The 12,361-nt window shown below is 44.7% G+C and overlaps 1 protein-coding gene across 3 annotated transcripts in view; it reads left to right on the forward strand.

The window, feature by feature from the left end:
• Positions 1–7,613: 7,613 nt before the first annotated feature.
• The window catches only part of LOC119460620 (uncharacterized), a 46,064-nt gene continuing 41,316 nt past the window's right edge, over positions 7,614–12,361 (forward strand). The window contains exons 1-2 of one of the 3 annotated variants that reach the window (XM_049673091.1): positions 7,614–10,028; positions 10,507–10,778. In XM_049673091.1, coding sequence (XP_049529048.1) covers positions 9,995–10,028; positions 10,507–10,778 — 306 coding nt within the window. In that variant the 5' untranslated portion in view covers positions 7,614–9,994. The remainder of the gene's footprint in view (positions 10,029–10,506; positions 10,779–12,361) is intronic. The other 2 variants (XM_037721650.2, XM_049673089.1) reach the window with 2 other exon arrangements.

The following is a 12,361-nucleotide window of genomic DNA, read 5'->3' on the forward strand; positions in this document are numbered from 1 at the left end:
AATTCATATGCCCCAAAAATTGTGGCACTAATATCTGATATCAATGCTTCCGCGTTTTTTTTTTGTCTAATTAATAAGTAAAGAAAACATCACATGAACTTTAGAACTATTGACCCTTTTCGGGGAGCAGTGTGTTTTAGAGAAACGAGATGGCGCTCACGGCGGCGCGCCATACCTCTCCTCAGCGACCGCGCACGAATACGAAACCATTACCGCTTCTACCTTGCTTCTGTGCGATCAGTTGTCGGAAATGCAACTGAGTTTTCGCTAACACACTGTGCTCCAATCATGCTAGATTGAATAATGTGGATTGAAGACGTGTGCAGTAGTTGGCTGCAAAAATAGTGACTGGCATGTTAAGGAATAGAATGAATCTGTGTGGCGAAGTTCGCGGACCGCTGCTGCAACTGTCCGAAAGTGTACCGGCACTTCGAGATGTACGGCTTTCCTCGAGGATACAGAAATTTGCTCATCCGCCAGCCTTGTATCGCTAACCTTCAAAGAAAGGGCTTCATCCCCATAACGTCGGCAAGAATGAGTACCACTCGTTAAACAATGACAAAGGGAGTAGCACCGCTTCCTGTCATATTAAGTTTCGCGCACGTTATCTATACACATCTGTCCAAATGGCAGGAAAACTTACGCCCACTTTATCGCCGACGTATCAAGAATAAGTGAATACTCACACTTGAATATATGTGCACTGTATACACGCAATAAATGACGGACTACACCTATAGCGCACTAATGGTCGAAGGTGAATGTTTCGTGGTGGTCCACAAGAGTAAACAAGTTACTAGCTGTAATATATATTTGCTACAAGGTATTACAATGTACAAAACCGCTACGTTTGAAGCCTTGTGCGCAGAAAGAACAAATCTATCGGATCCGGAACTGAGCACACCCGCGAGTGATTAGGCAGAAAATAATCAGATAGGAACTTCACTGAGTCAGAAACTGACAAGCCACTGCTTCAAAATATTTGCCTAATAAAGAACAAAGAGCAAAGCACACTAATCCTGACTGAATATATAATCGGACAGCTTGGAATTCATATTTAGCCCCGCTTTTAGAACAAGCACCATATACGCTGCTTATGCCATTATGTTGTCATATAAGCATTATGTTGCCTAACCTAATCAGCTCCGAAAGCGCTCTTGCATGTTCTCTGAAGCTGTGATCAAAGCTTCGTGTCGTCCATCTAGTCACCGTCCATGATATCTCCGAAAACAGATGTTTTCTAAGCCGCGCCGGCGTCATACACTTCCATTGTAAACAAGGAGGCAATGGAGGCAGTTGAGGCAAGCAATGGACGCGTCACCACGTGATCAAATATGGCAGCACCCACGGGATTGCCGCGAAAAGGGTCAATATCAGTTCGAAACCAGCAAAGCAGTGCATGCAGCTTATATGAAAAACGTAAAGGCCATGAAATGAATAAGTTGAGGACAAACATTTTGATGAATCTTTGTCATTCAATAACCTTGTTTACATTTTTCTACATATGCAACGGCCAGGAAGAAACCTCAATGACGCTATCCCTCGTTGCAATCGATAGCGCACTAGCAGCTGTAATTCGTCGTGTATTGTAATTACACCGAGATAATACTCGCAGCAGTGAGTACAAATAAGAAGTGGGAGTTCTGCAAAATATATATTAGAAATTGCGAAGATAGAATGGAATATTCAAATGCGAAGATACAAGTCGCTAAAGGGCAAAAAAGAGTCGCTGGAAACAAAGTTCACTGCTTGTATACACAAAACCAATAAGATATTTAAAAATACGTATGAGTCTCCAATAAATCTACGTATTTAAGCAAACGTTAGTGTATATAATTCGTCAAATAAGACAAATAAATATGTTGCGCAGTCACAGATAGTAAACTTTGCGCACAGAAAGACAGATGATCTAGGCAAGAACATAACTATGATCGCAGAAATCGTGATATGTACTTGGGCCATGCAGCGGTCGCGACAGCGCCATGTGGGTAGAATAATAGAGGAATAATGCATAAATCAGTACGAAAATGTTTAATTTAACTGTCTGCACAACGCCAACAATTATTCTGCACCCAAAATTAAAGGAGGGTATTCCTTCGTTTCAAAAAAGAAATAAAAGCAGGTAGCTGAAAATGAAAGAATAGGACAAGCGAAGGCCACAGATGATGCGGCAAGTTGAACTACCCAATATCCGAGTGTGTTTTTGGCGAACGCCGCGTGGGCCGGGCTTTCAATGAGCAAGGTCGGTCATAATTGGTTATTGGTATTCTCGTAATTTTTGTATTCGCGTGATAATTGTGATCATGATGCTCACTGCTAGAATAAACGGCGAAAATTTCTGCGGTTTTAAAAGCTAATGAACGGTCACACGTTTTCATAATTAAGAACTTATGGACCTGAAGGAACAGTGCTTTTTACTTGCATTGATTTTTGCTGCTTCGCTATCTAAAGGACAAACTTCTCTCGGCGGGAAAGTTGAGCGAAGCGGTCAATGACTTCAGACACGTTGATGCCGACGTCTCTGTCGCTGTATAGAAGCGCCAGCCTAACCATGCGTTCCACAGACACTGTAGAGCGCAAATAGTTTTTTAGTAAACTCTTGCTAAAAAATATTCTCTCTGCGCTGGCAGTGGTCACTGGAAGGGTGACTAGAAGCTGCAGCAGTATTCACACATTTACATAGAACCTGCTGTCGCAATGAGAGATGGGCATCTATTCCGGTGCTAAATCCTAAAACAATCCCTTGATGTCGTTGGCATACTTGTTTAGGTACCTTGCAGAAACAGTAGGCTGTTCGATTCCAGCGATGTCCGTCGTTTCTTCAGGAAGTATGGAGAAGCAGCCTGCTTTTGAATCTAGGCTTTCTTTGATAATGTCACCATAAATTTCTATAACTTGGTTTTGTGCGTCCGGGCTTAAATACGAGGCATTACTGGCGCAACTTTTCCAAATGGTTCTTCAGATATGTATCTCCACAATCAGCTCGCATGCGAAGAAGCACTCTGAAAATGCCTGTATTTTCAGCAGGGTCATTGCTTATATCCATAGGGCCCCTGTCCCTGTGGCCACGGAGAGCCAGACCTTGTCGCCCGCAAAAAAAAAAAAAAAAAAAAAAAAAAAATCGCAATAGTAGGCCATTTACTTTCTTCTGTTTTCTCATAATTTACTTTGCCTACCCTGGTCCAGCTGATCAATCACATTGGGCACGCTTCCTGAAAATGTTTGGAGAAAATTATCAGCTGCTAGCTGACGGTCACGGGGATATTAAGTATTTTCGTGTGTGTGGGAGATTGCAAGCGCGCGCTTCCATTTATGGAACGGCTTGGACACGAGCGTTTTGGTGCGCGCATGTTGGCCCAAGTTTATAAGAACATTAACCCCATAAAGTTCTAGAATTGAAAATCTTTTAAAGCATGCCTTTGGAAATGTCAGCGCACCTTTCGCGTCAAAAGTTTATGAGAACTTTATACCCATAAAGTTCCGTAATTGAAATCCATGCGCTCCGTATATTCCGCGGCCGCTGCGAGGTGCCGCAACGCGCCCGCTCGCTATCGAAAAGCCGATGAAAGCTTGTGCTCGGATGGGGCTCCTTGCGTTACGTGACTCCAGGTGCAAGGACGTTGTCACGAAATCCAGCCCGAGTTCGCAATGTTCGTGCCGAAATGTCTTTTCGAGCCTGAAAAAGACATTGTAGACAAAATCCAGAATGATTGCAGGCGTCGGTGGTAGTTTTGGTCGGTGGTGCATGCCCGCACGAAAAAATTTCGGGGGGGGGCTGAAGCCCCATCAGCCCCCCCCCCCCCCCCCCCCCCCTGGCTACGCGCCTGGTGGCAGCCTCATAATAAACCCAAAAAGAAAGGTAACGAAAAGCAAATTGATCTAAAACAACGCGTTGGATAGCCATATACCGCACTTTGTTTGTTTCTAAGGATTAAAACTTTTTTTCATTCAATACTGAGCCTACATAAAGAACAGTTTTCCACAATTCCTATCAAGAACATCGAACTATTTCTAAGTACGGATACAGCCACTGCAACAAAATATATCTAGCCTCCACAGCGTTGCACCTGATGTCTGAAACAGAGTATAGATTACGGCCCAACGATATCGGCAGCTTGCTTTAGCTTTGACATGGCACTGGGGCACACAGAGTGCTTCTGAAATTCCACCCCCCACTTCCAAACGCAAAGTCAACCTGATTTGCTTCTGCCACTTAGTGTTTAATCTGTGGCATAGCACACGTTTCTGCTCGAACTCCACCTGCTATGTATAGTGCCGCTATAGGCGTTCTTCAGAACAAAAACAGGGCTGCGATGCGGCGATGTCTTAAGAGGAAGCTTTAGCTCTTGACCAACTCCAACGCGGCCTATTCAAGTACATTTAAAACGCAGAAATACTTTTCTGAGATAACCCCCAGGCCCAATTTTAATGAAATTTGTTGCATTTGAGAGAGAAAGTTAAATTCTAGTGACTGTTAGAAGTGGAATATCGATTTAGGGCCTGAGTGTTTTAAAAAGAATTTTCAAAAATTCAAAAGCTCGAAAAAAATAGAAGCACGAAGTTTACAAATCAATAGCCCGGCATCAAGAACAGATATCGCGGTTCTGTAAACAACACCTATTAGATCATTCAAAGCGGACAAATTCGATATGTCAATTTATATCTCACGTGAATTCGTTTTTCCATATTACTGTATTTCCATATTATTTATTTTTTTAGATTCATGTGTAACATATCAATTTTGTCCGCTTTAGATGTACTATTCGACACAATTCACAGAATTTGATATCATTTTTCATTTCTAAGTTAGAGAGTTTTAAACCTGATGGTTTCGTTTTCTGAAAACTTGCCATTTTTGCCAATTTTTAATAAACAATTGACGACCTAAATCAGACATTCAAAACCATCAGTCACTAGATTTCAAACTTTTCTTTTAAATTCAACAAAGCCTCGTCAAATTTGGTGCAGTGGTTGCCGTGGAAAACGAATTCTCATTTTACATGTATTTAGATAGGAGCACCCGAGCTAAAGCTACCTCTTAAACTGCGATGCTATTTCTTTTCGCGCCTTGCGCGCTTCATCAGTGGTCAGAGCGCCCCGCCGCCCGCGTTATCAATGGGATCAGCGGGTCATGGAAGATGGGTGATAAGAGTGGCATAAAATCGAGCGGAGAGTATCGCGATGAAATTGTGGCCCAGTTGTATATTTTCCCGAAGTGGGACCGTATGGAAAAGACTTATCTCGGGCTACGTCACGGCAAGACAGTCGCGTGATCTTCCGGTACACGCGGGAGTGTTTGGTGGGCCTAAAGCACGCCACACGTTCATTGACACACGCTGACAGCTTCATGTATCGCTGGTATTCTTTCCTTTTTTTTGCGTATTTCGAGCGCGACCACCGAGCGAATTCGTCATGCCAGTGAGTTGCGCAGTTGGATGCTTAAATCGCATAAAAATAGGCAGTGGAAACGGGCTTTTTCTGTTTCCCAAGAGACATGAAGCGATGACAAATGCCCGTGCTGGCAATGCACCACGACAAATGGCAGGCGTCAGACACTGACAGAATCCGTGAAATTCACTGGCGCTTTTCTCGAGAATTCAAGATAATTGGCTTCTGCCTTGGCAGTGCCCTGCTGCATTCACGCTGGAGCTTGCTAATTTAGAGTGCGAACACAGGAGGCAAACGTCAGGACAAATGCAGTCATGTCGTTCGCGTTTACGTAATAAAAAGAGCACACGACACGTAGCCAGCTCTGCCCTTTACATATTGTAATAGGTTAGTGTGAACTATGCGAACAGCAGTTTGCTACTGTAGCGAACAAGCATTTAGACCTCCTGCCGCATCGATTGCTGCCCCTGTCACAGGGGAATTTTTTATCTCGGCCGAGCAAGATCCGGATAGAATGCCGCTACACGGGCATTTCCGATCGCGATTTTGCTGGATCCGGATCCATTTAATCGGGATCGAGCTTCTTCATCGCGATCATATATACCCATCGTCTTCAACGTCAACGTTCAGTGAGCTCAACCAAATGTCTGTACATGTCCCTCCATAGCAAAGTCGCGTACGCCTTGAGCGAGCAGTACAATTTCGTTTCTTCCGTCGTGTATGGTTAAAATTCTTGAATTTTACGTGCCAAAGCAACCATTTGATTATGAGGTACGTCGTAGTTGTGAATATCGAAATTATTTTGACCACCTGGTATTATTTAACGTGCACCTAGTGTACGGTACAAGTGCGTTTTTGCGTTTTCCTTCCATAGAAATGCGGTCACCGCGGCCGGGATTTGACATCGTTTTTAACAGCGCGACTCCATAGCCCCTGAGGTGTCGTAACACGGCCGGTAGGTCCAGGCGTGTTCACAAGGTAAACATATATGTGGCGAATGGCAGGTTGGGCCAACACATTGGATCGTTTTTCCAGCCGTATATTAGGAAAGGGTGAAGGTGCTGCTCGCCGCAGGCGAACAGCTTCTACAAGTACTGCTGACCGGCTGCTTCTGGCTGGGAACTGAAGTATACGGAAAAAAATCATCGCAGTGGATTGCTATGATAGCCGTGGTGCGAAGAAAATGTTTTGCCCACCAGCTATTTGCACACGTCTCGCACTTCGTTTTGCGGATAGCCCATGACGTCACGCTGTTTACGAAAGGGAGAGGTCCATAGGATACAGATGCATGAATGTAAAGCTTTTGGCTTGCTTTCTCATATGTTAATGACGACGTGAAGTTGCTGGTACACCCAAACATCGATTATCAATCAAAGTTGAAGCCAAGAAATCACCATACTGGGTTCTTATCTATGCGAGTGCTTCGAGGAAATTGGTGTCTGCTGCTAAGTGGTACCGAATGCGCACGTACCAGATCTAGCCTGTCAGGCAGGTCAATGATCTCGTGCCGATGTGAAGAGAAAGACGGACGAAATAACATCACTGGAACCGCTTCGCTCGATAACCTTTCACGCATGGTCTCATAGAGCAAGGTATCATGATTACACGAATCTTCGAGAGATGGACAATAATACATGCGCTATCGTTACTGCACTCTACTTGCGTTTAGCGGAATTTTGTATTTCTGATAAATTCGACGGAAGTTTTGCGTATTTAGCCTCTTTTCTCGTTAATCCGGTGTTTAGCTAAGGTTGCGTTGCTAAGTCTGTGATTATCTTAATTTTTGAGTTTCATTTTGTTGTCTGGACTACGTGTGAAGTCATACAAGGACTTCACACATATGAGTATTTTCTACAAAAAGTATTAAATACTCAACTCTACCTTAGTCACGTACAATACTTACACAGAACATAGCCACACGGTTTTACAGAGCCTCGTCACGTCTACATGTAACGTCTTAAGATTGTATTTATTTGCAGCGAGTCTTGCAACTTGTAATCATTTCGTTCGTGCTTCACAATGCTCGTGTGTTGATGATGGCAACCAATGCCTTCAGGTGAATGACTTTTAGAACCAAAAACAGATTTTTGACGTTGTAGGTAAATAAACAGAAAAACTAGAGGTCAATGCACCATGGGAAACAACTCGCCGTAGATAAATTCAAGTCGTGAGAAGAAGAAGATTTTCTCCCGAACGTGAAGAACATGTAAGTTTCTCGGAAGTAGCGCAAGTAAACGTCGCGCATTCTCACACTTCTGAGAGAGAGAGTGGGCTGATGGACTCAGAATGACATATTTGACGCTGAAAGAGACGCTCAGGCTGAGTAAGGTCTGCCAGGCTAATCCCGCCTTTAGCAACATCACCACCCCAAGTCCCGTTCCGACAAATGCCAGCAAATTTCTCCTTTGCGTGACTGGGTCTCGCACTTTCTCAAGTTAAACCTATCTCTCGCTCTCTCTGTTGGCCTGTAAAGTTATTACTAAAGCGTCGAATACCTTGTGTGTCAACCAACATTATAGCTGTCAAACAAACGAGACAGAAGAAGCTGCACAAGGAGCAGTTCACGCTTTGTGCCAAAATTATTCACTTGCGCACATTGAACAAAACGCTGTCTATTAAAGGGGTCTTCCGCAGGTGCCCACCCCTTTCCCATCGATCTACTGCAGCCGTTTGAGTACATGTAGCCTTTCTTCTCCGGTACCTTGTAAAAGGCTGTCATGTTCGCGCTAAACCTATGCACTTTTCCAACGTTTTCTGATAAGTGCGAAAAGCTATTCCGAATCCGAATACATTTCTCATTCTCTGTCTCTCGTCAGTGTAGCTATAAAGATTTGCGCGGTTCAAGCTAATGCGAATTTTTAGTAATTCTATCATTAAATCGATCGGGGAGTAGATTCGGCCTTGCTGGCGTGACATTATGTACTAAAACGTACTCAGGTACGTGGAAAAGAAAGTACTGTAAATACATTTTTGAACATTCATAGGACAAAAACGCGACAATGGGCCCGGGGAACCCAGCACAAGCGCTCGAGTTGTGTCCTGCGAGACTCAGTGGTTTCGCGTATATGGAACGACCTCTACCACTGAACGTTTTCTGGGTTTTTCTGGCATTTAACCCTAAGACACGAACTTCTAGTTAAACGCTTAAAAGGAAATAAACTGCACTGACTTCGGAGGATAGAACTCGCGTCTCTTGTTCATCTCGGGATTATAAGTTCAACCAAGAGACAAAAAAAAAAAATACGTGGTCTTCTCCCAAGGCATATTTCATTCAGTTCTCCGATTTTGCTATGTTTATTATTCATTCTTTTCGTCGGAAGAAGTAGATGAAAATTTTGGTGTCCTTGAGATTTGCTGCATTGATTCGCTGATATAAGGCGCTCTTCTAATAAGCAGGTGGTCGTGCGACCTAACCCTGGTATACAGAGGACGGAGGTAGAGCAAGAATTAGTGTTGGCTACAGGTCAACAAACGAGATATATCCCTTGCCATGAAACGTCCCCGATTTCCCCGCCTGAGCCAGCTAAGACAATAATGCAGAAATGTCTATGACATTTTCTGTGCACTTGAAGAACACCACGCAGCCAAAATATTCGAGATCGCTAAATAATTTCCAGCCAACACACTTATGTAGCCTTGTGACGCTAAGCTCCATCAATACATCAAAATACTCCAGTAACATATTTCTAGTTATCATCAGCACGTGGCGACGTTGTGCTCGTACATACGTCGAAGCTCTCGTTTTAAATATTTCGCATGGTGATGTTTTCTGGGCGTTGAAAATGCTGACGACCAGCCGATGACTGCGGCTTCGTATCTAGCTTGCGCATTATAAATATGGCAGCTGCTTTGATAGAGGAGCACTGCTTTTATTTTACGATATTTCTGCGAGGGATAGTCAAAAAAGCATCCTCTATAGGAAGCAAATTGGCTTTGCTGTGAAACCAGTTAGGTCTCATGGATAGCTGCAGCATTTGTGTAAGATATACACATGCTGCAGGACTCGCGATTCCCCACCACCTTTGAAGAAGGTGTAAATAGAATCTTTTTAAGAAAAATCAGCATGAATAAACAAGCGGAAACTCGTCAATTGCGAACGCGCCGCGCCCTGCGTTAATCTCTCACCCTGTCGGCGTAGTGAAAGTGCAGTAATGGTTTTATGGCAACACGGCGGCGCGAAGATTAGGAGTCATAAACAAGTGGAAGCGTGATAACTTGACCGGGCTATTGAAAGAAATAAGCCTGTTGATACGCCGACTCGGGTGGAGGAGGCAACGTCTCCAAAACTGAGCGACAAGTCTACGCGCCTGGAGTGGCGATGACTTTCTTGTTTAAATCGATTTACATCGTACTTTGCGCGTACGAGGTGATTTGGAATAGGTTGCCCTCTAACAAGCAAGCAGTTATCATCCCAACAGACTGGTTAACTGACTGAACCCGAGAGCCATTCAGCGCGGACTGGCGTATTACAGAAGCATAGAAAAAACGCTTATAAAAGCAATGGTGGAGCGACAACGTCACGCCTGAGTCTGTTCGAAAGCTAGTATAACTGTGATCTTCACGGGACCCGGCCGACGAAGTGCGGAAGTCCTTGGAGTGGTGAATAATGATATCGACAGCTGCCGGCATTACCGGGGAAGGTGAGGGCAAGTGCATTTCATGCTTTGTGTGTTTTAAGCTATCTCGTACACGCTCAGGACACGATTTCTTAACCTGCGCGAGCATTACAATGGACAAAGTCGAACAAATCACGTAATATTGCCACTCGTTGCTCGCTGTCTGCTCATTTCGTAAAGTAGCTCGAAGAACTCTTATTAAGCTATAATCGCTGTAGTAACAGCCAGTAACGACGTGACCATATTCACAAAGCTTCTCGTTCGTAAGTGCTCTTTTCCATTGCTCATCCGCCTTCGCCAACGATATGTTCAGCGTTGGGATTGGCGGACTTGATCTTGCAAACAATCCTACCGCAAGAACTTTCGAGAACGCGCGAGCCCACCGCGCTAAAGTGCAGCTGTCTGTAATGGATGGCGCATTCATGTGTTGTTACCACCGATACTGTTCCTGTCGTGGTTCTGGTGGCATGTCCTTCCAGCGGTTATTTCAATCACATTTCAGAGGATGAAGAGGAGCGAGCGCCGTTACTGCGTGAGCAGTTTCCACGCTCCCGGCGAGCTACCTGCGGCTCGGAAAACGAACGAGAACGAGACAACGACGAATCCGAGGACGCCCTTCTCCACTTCGTCAGACTCGAGCAAAGCACGATAGGACGTCAGTTGATGGCCACCTTCGTGCGCATTAAGAAACAGTCGTGGTGCGTGCCGTACTTGATCGGGATGTTTTGGTTCTTTGCGCTCTTAGCCGTGTCGACCGCGTTCTTCGCTAAAGCGGTGAGTGCAGCCGTATATATCTCGTATACTTCCCGAGGTGAGTAAAGAAACCCTTCCCACGTGCTTAAAAAGTGAATGCTTCTGACAATTGACTTTTTCTAGGATGATATTTTGCTAGTGACACTGACAAATAATTATGCAGAACACATCCCTGATGTCTGTCTGCTCTTGTAAGCGAGCTTTCTTATTTTTGGAGAACGGTGCATTGAAACACAACGCATGGTATGCACAATGTACAAGTGGAAGAGATGAACGAGAGACGCGCCGAGATTTTCGGCGACGAACACGTCCTGTAACTTCTATCTTCATCACCAGCTATAAGATGCGTGCGCTTACATTACCTAATTAAATTGTTGCTATGCGATGTGGCTAAGGAGCCAAGCGTCTCAAAGCGCTGGCTTGCACGAAGTAAATTCATAAGATTGTTTTATTGCGCCTTTTTAGGCATGCGTAAAGGTTAGAGCATCCGGCTTTTGTGCTGGGAGGACCGCATTCGAAATGAAGCATCAGACATGTAATTTCTTTTTATATACATAAAGGACTGTACTATATATCTTGCGGTACGATTTCCTTAAGTTAAAGGTGAGCGGCGCTTTGACGTCATTGTGTGCCTGTGCAGTCGAAAACAGAAACGAACACCAAAATGCGGCAGTGATGATTTGTTTTAAAGGACAATGAACCCGCTTTCAGGGAGCCGCGCATTCGTATGCAGGAGGTTCTTAAAATGGCTGGAGGCAGTCATGCACCTATTTTTACACAGATCTAGACAGGGGTAACGTAACAATTCCATTTATTTATTTTCCTTTTCGCGCTTTGGTAGTGGTATACAAACGGCGCACCGCTGAACCTTGGGCGCGATCAGAGATCTTTGTTCGAAACTCGTTCTGTTCAGTTGCTGCAACGTCACAAAGTGGCGGGATGCGAAATGTGGGAGAACGGGAGGGAGAGAGCAGCCAATCGGCAAGCGGTGCCGCAGCCGCCGTTTGGATCCAATCCAATCCCCCAGACGTGCCATGCGAAGCCGGTCTCGTAGCGAGCGGATGACCGCTCCAACTCTATCGCTCGAACTCCACATCTCTCGTCGCCTTCTGCTCCTAGCAGACGACGTGCTCGTAATCAAAATGAGTGACAGGAGCGTGTCTTCATTTTGATGTCACCAAAAGCGACGAACTCCCCGGACGCATAGCCGGACGTTTGTCGCCTGGGGAGTTCACCGCTTGCCGATTGGCTGCTCTCTCGCTTCCGTTGTCTCAAATTTTGCAAACAGCCACTTTGTGACGTGGCAGCAACTGAACAGAACGCGAAACGAACAAAGATCTCCGATCGCACCCTGAGGTCACTAGCGAGCGGCGGACGATAAGAAATGAACAAAAAAGAAAGGCGTGTCAAAAAAAAAAAAAGTCGACGCAAAAAAATATGAGTTCCAAATTGCCTCAAGCGGCCAGTCTCGCGGGAATTTTGCGTGTATTCGCGGGCTTCTTAACGCTCGGAAAAACACTTTTATGTCGCACATATTGAGCAACAGAAAGCTATATCGGGAGTTTTTCATGTTCGCTGTGCAATTTTCTCATTGACACCTCTCA

This window comes from Dermacentor silvarum, chromosome 8, assembly GCF_013339745.2.
Source record: "Dermacentor silvarum isolate Dsil-2018 chromosome 8, BIME_Dsil_1.4, whole genome shotgun sequence".
In the NCBI taxonomy this organism is placed as follows: domain Eukaryota; kingdom Metazoa; phylum Arthropoda; class Arachnida; order Ixodida; family Ixodidae; genus Dermacentor; species Dermacentor silvarum.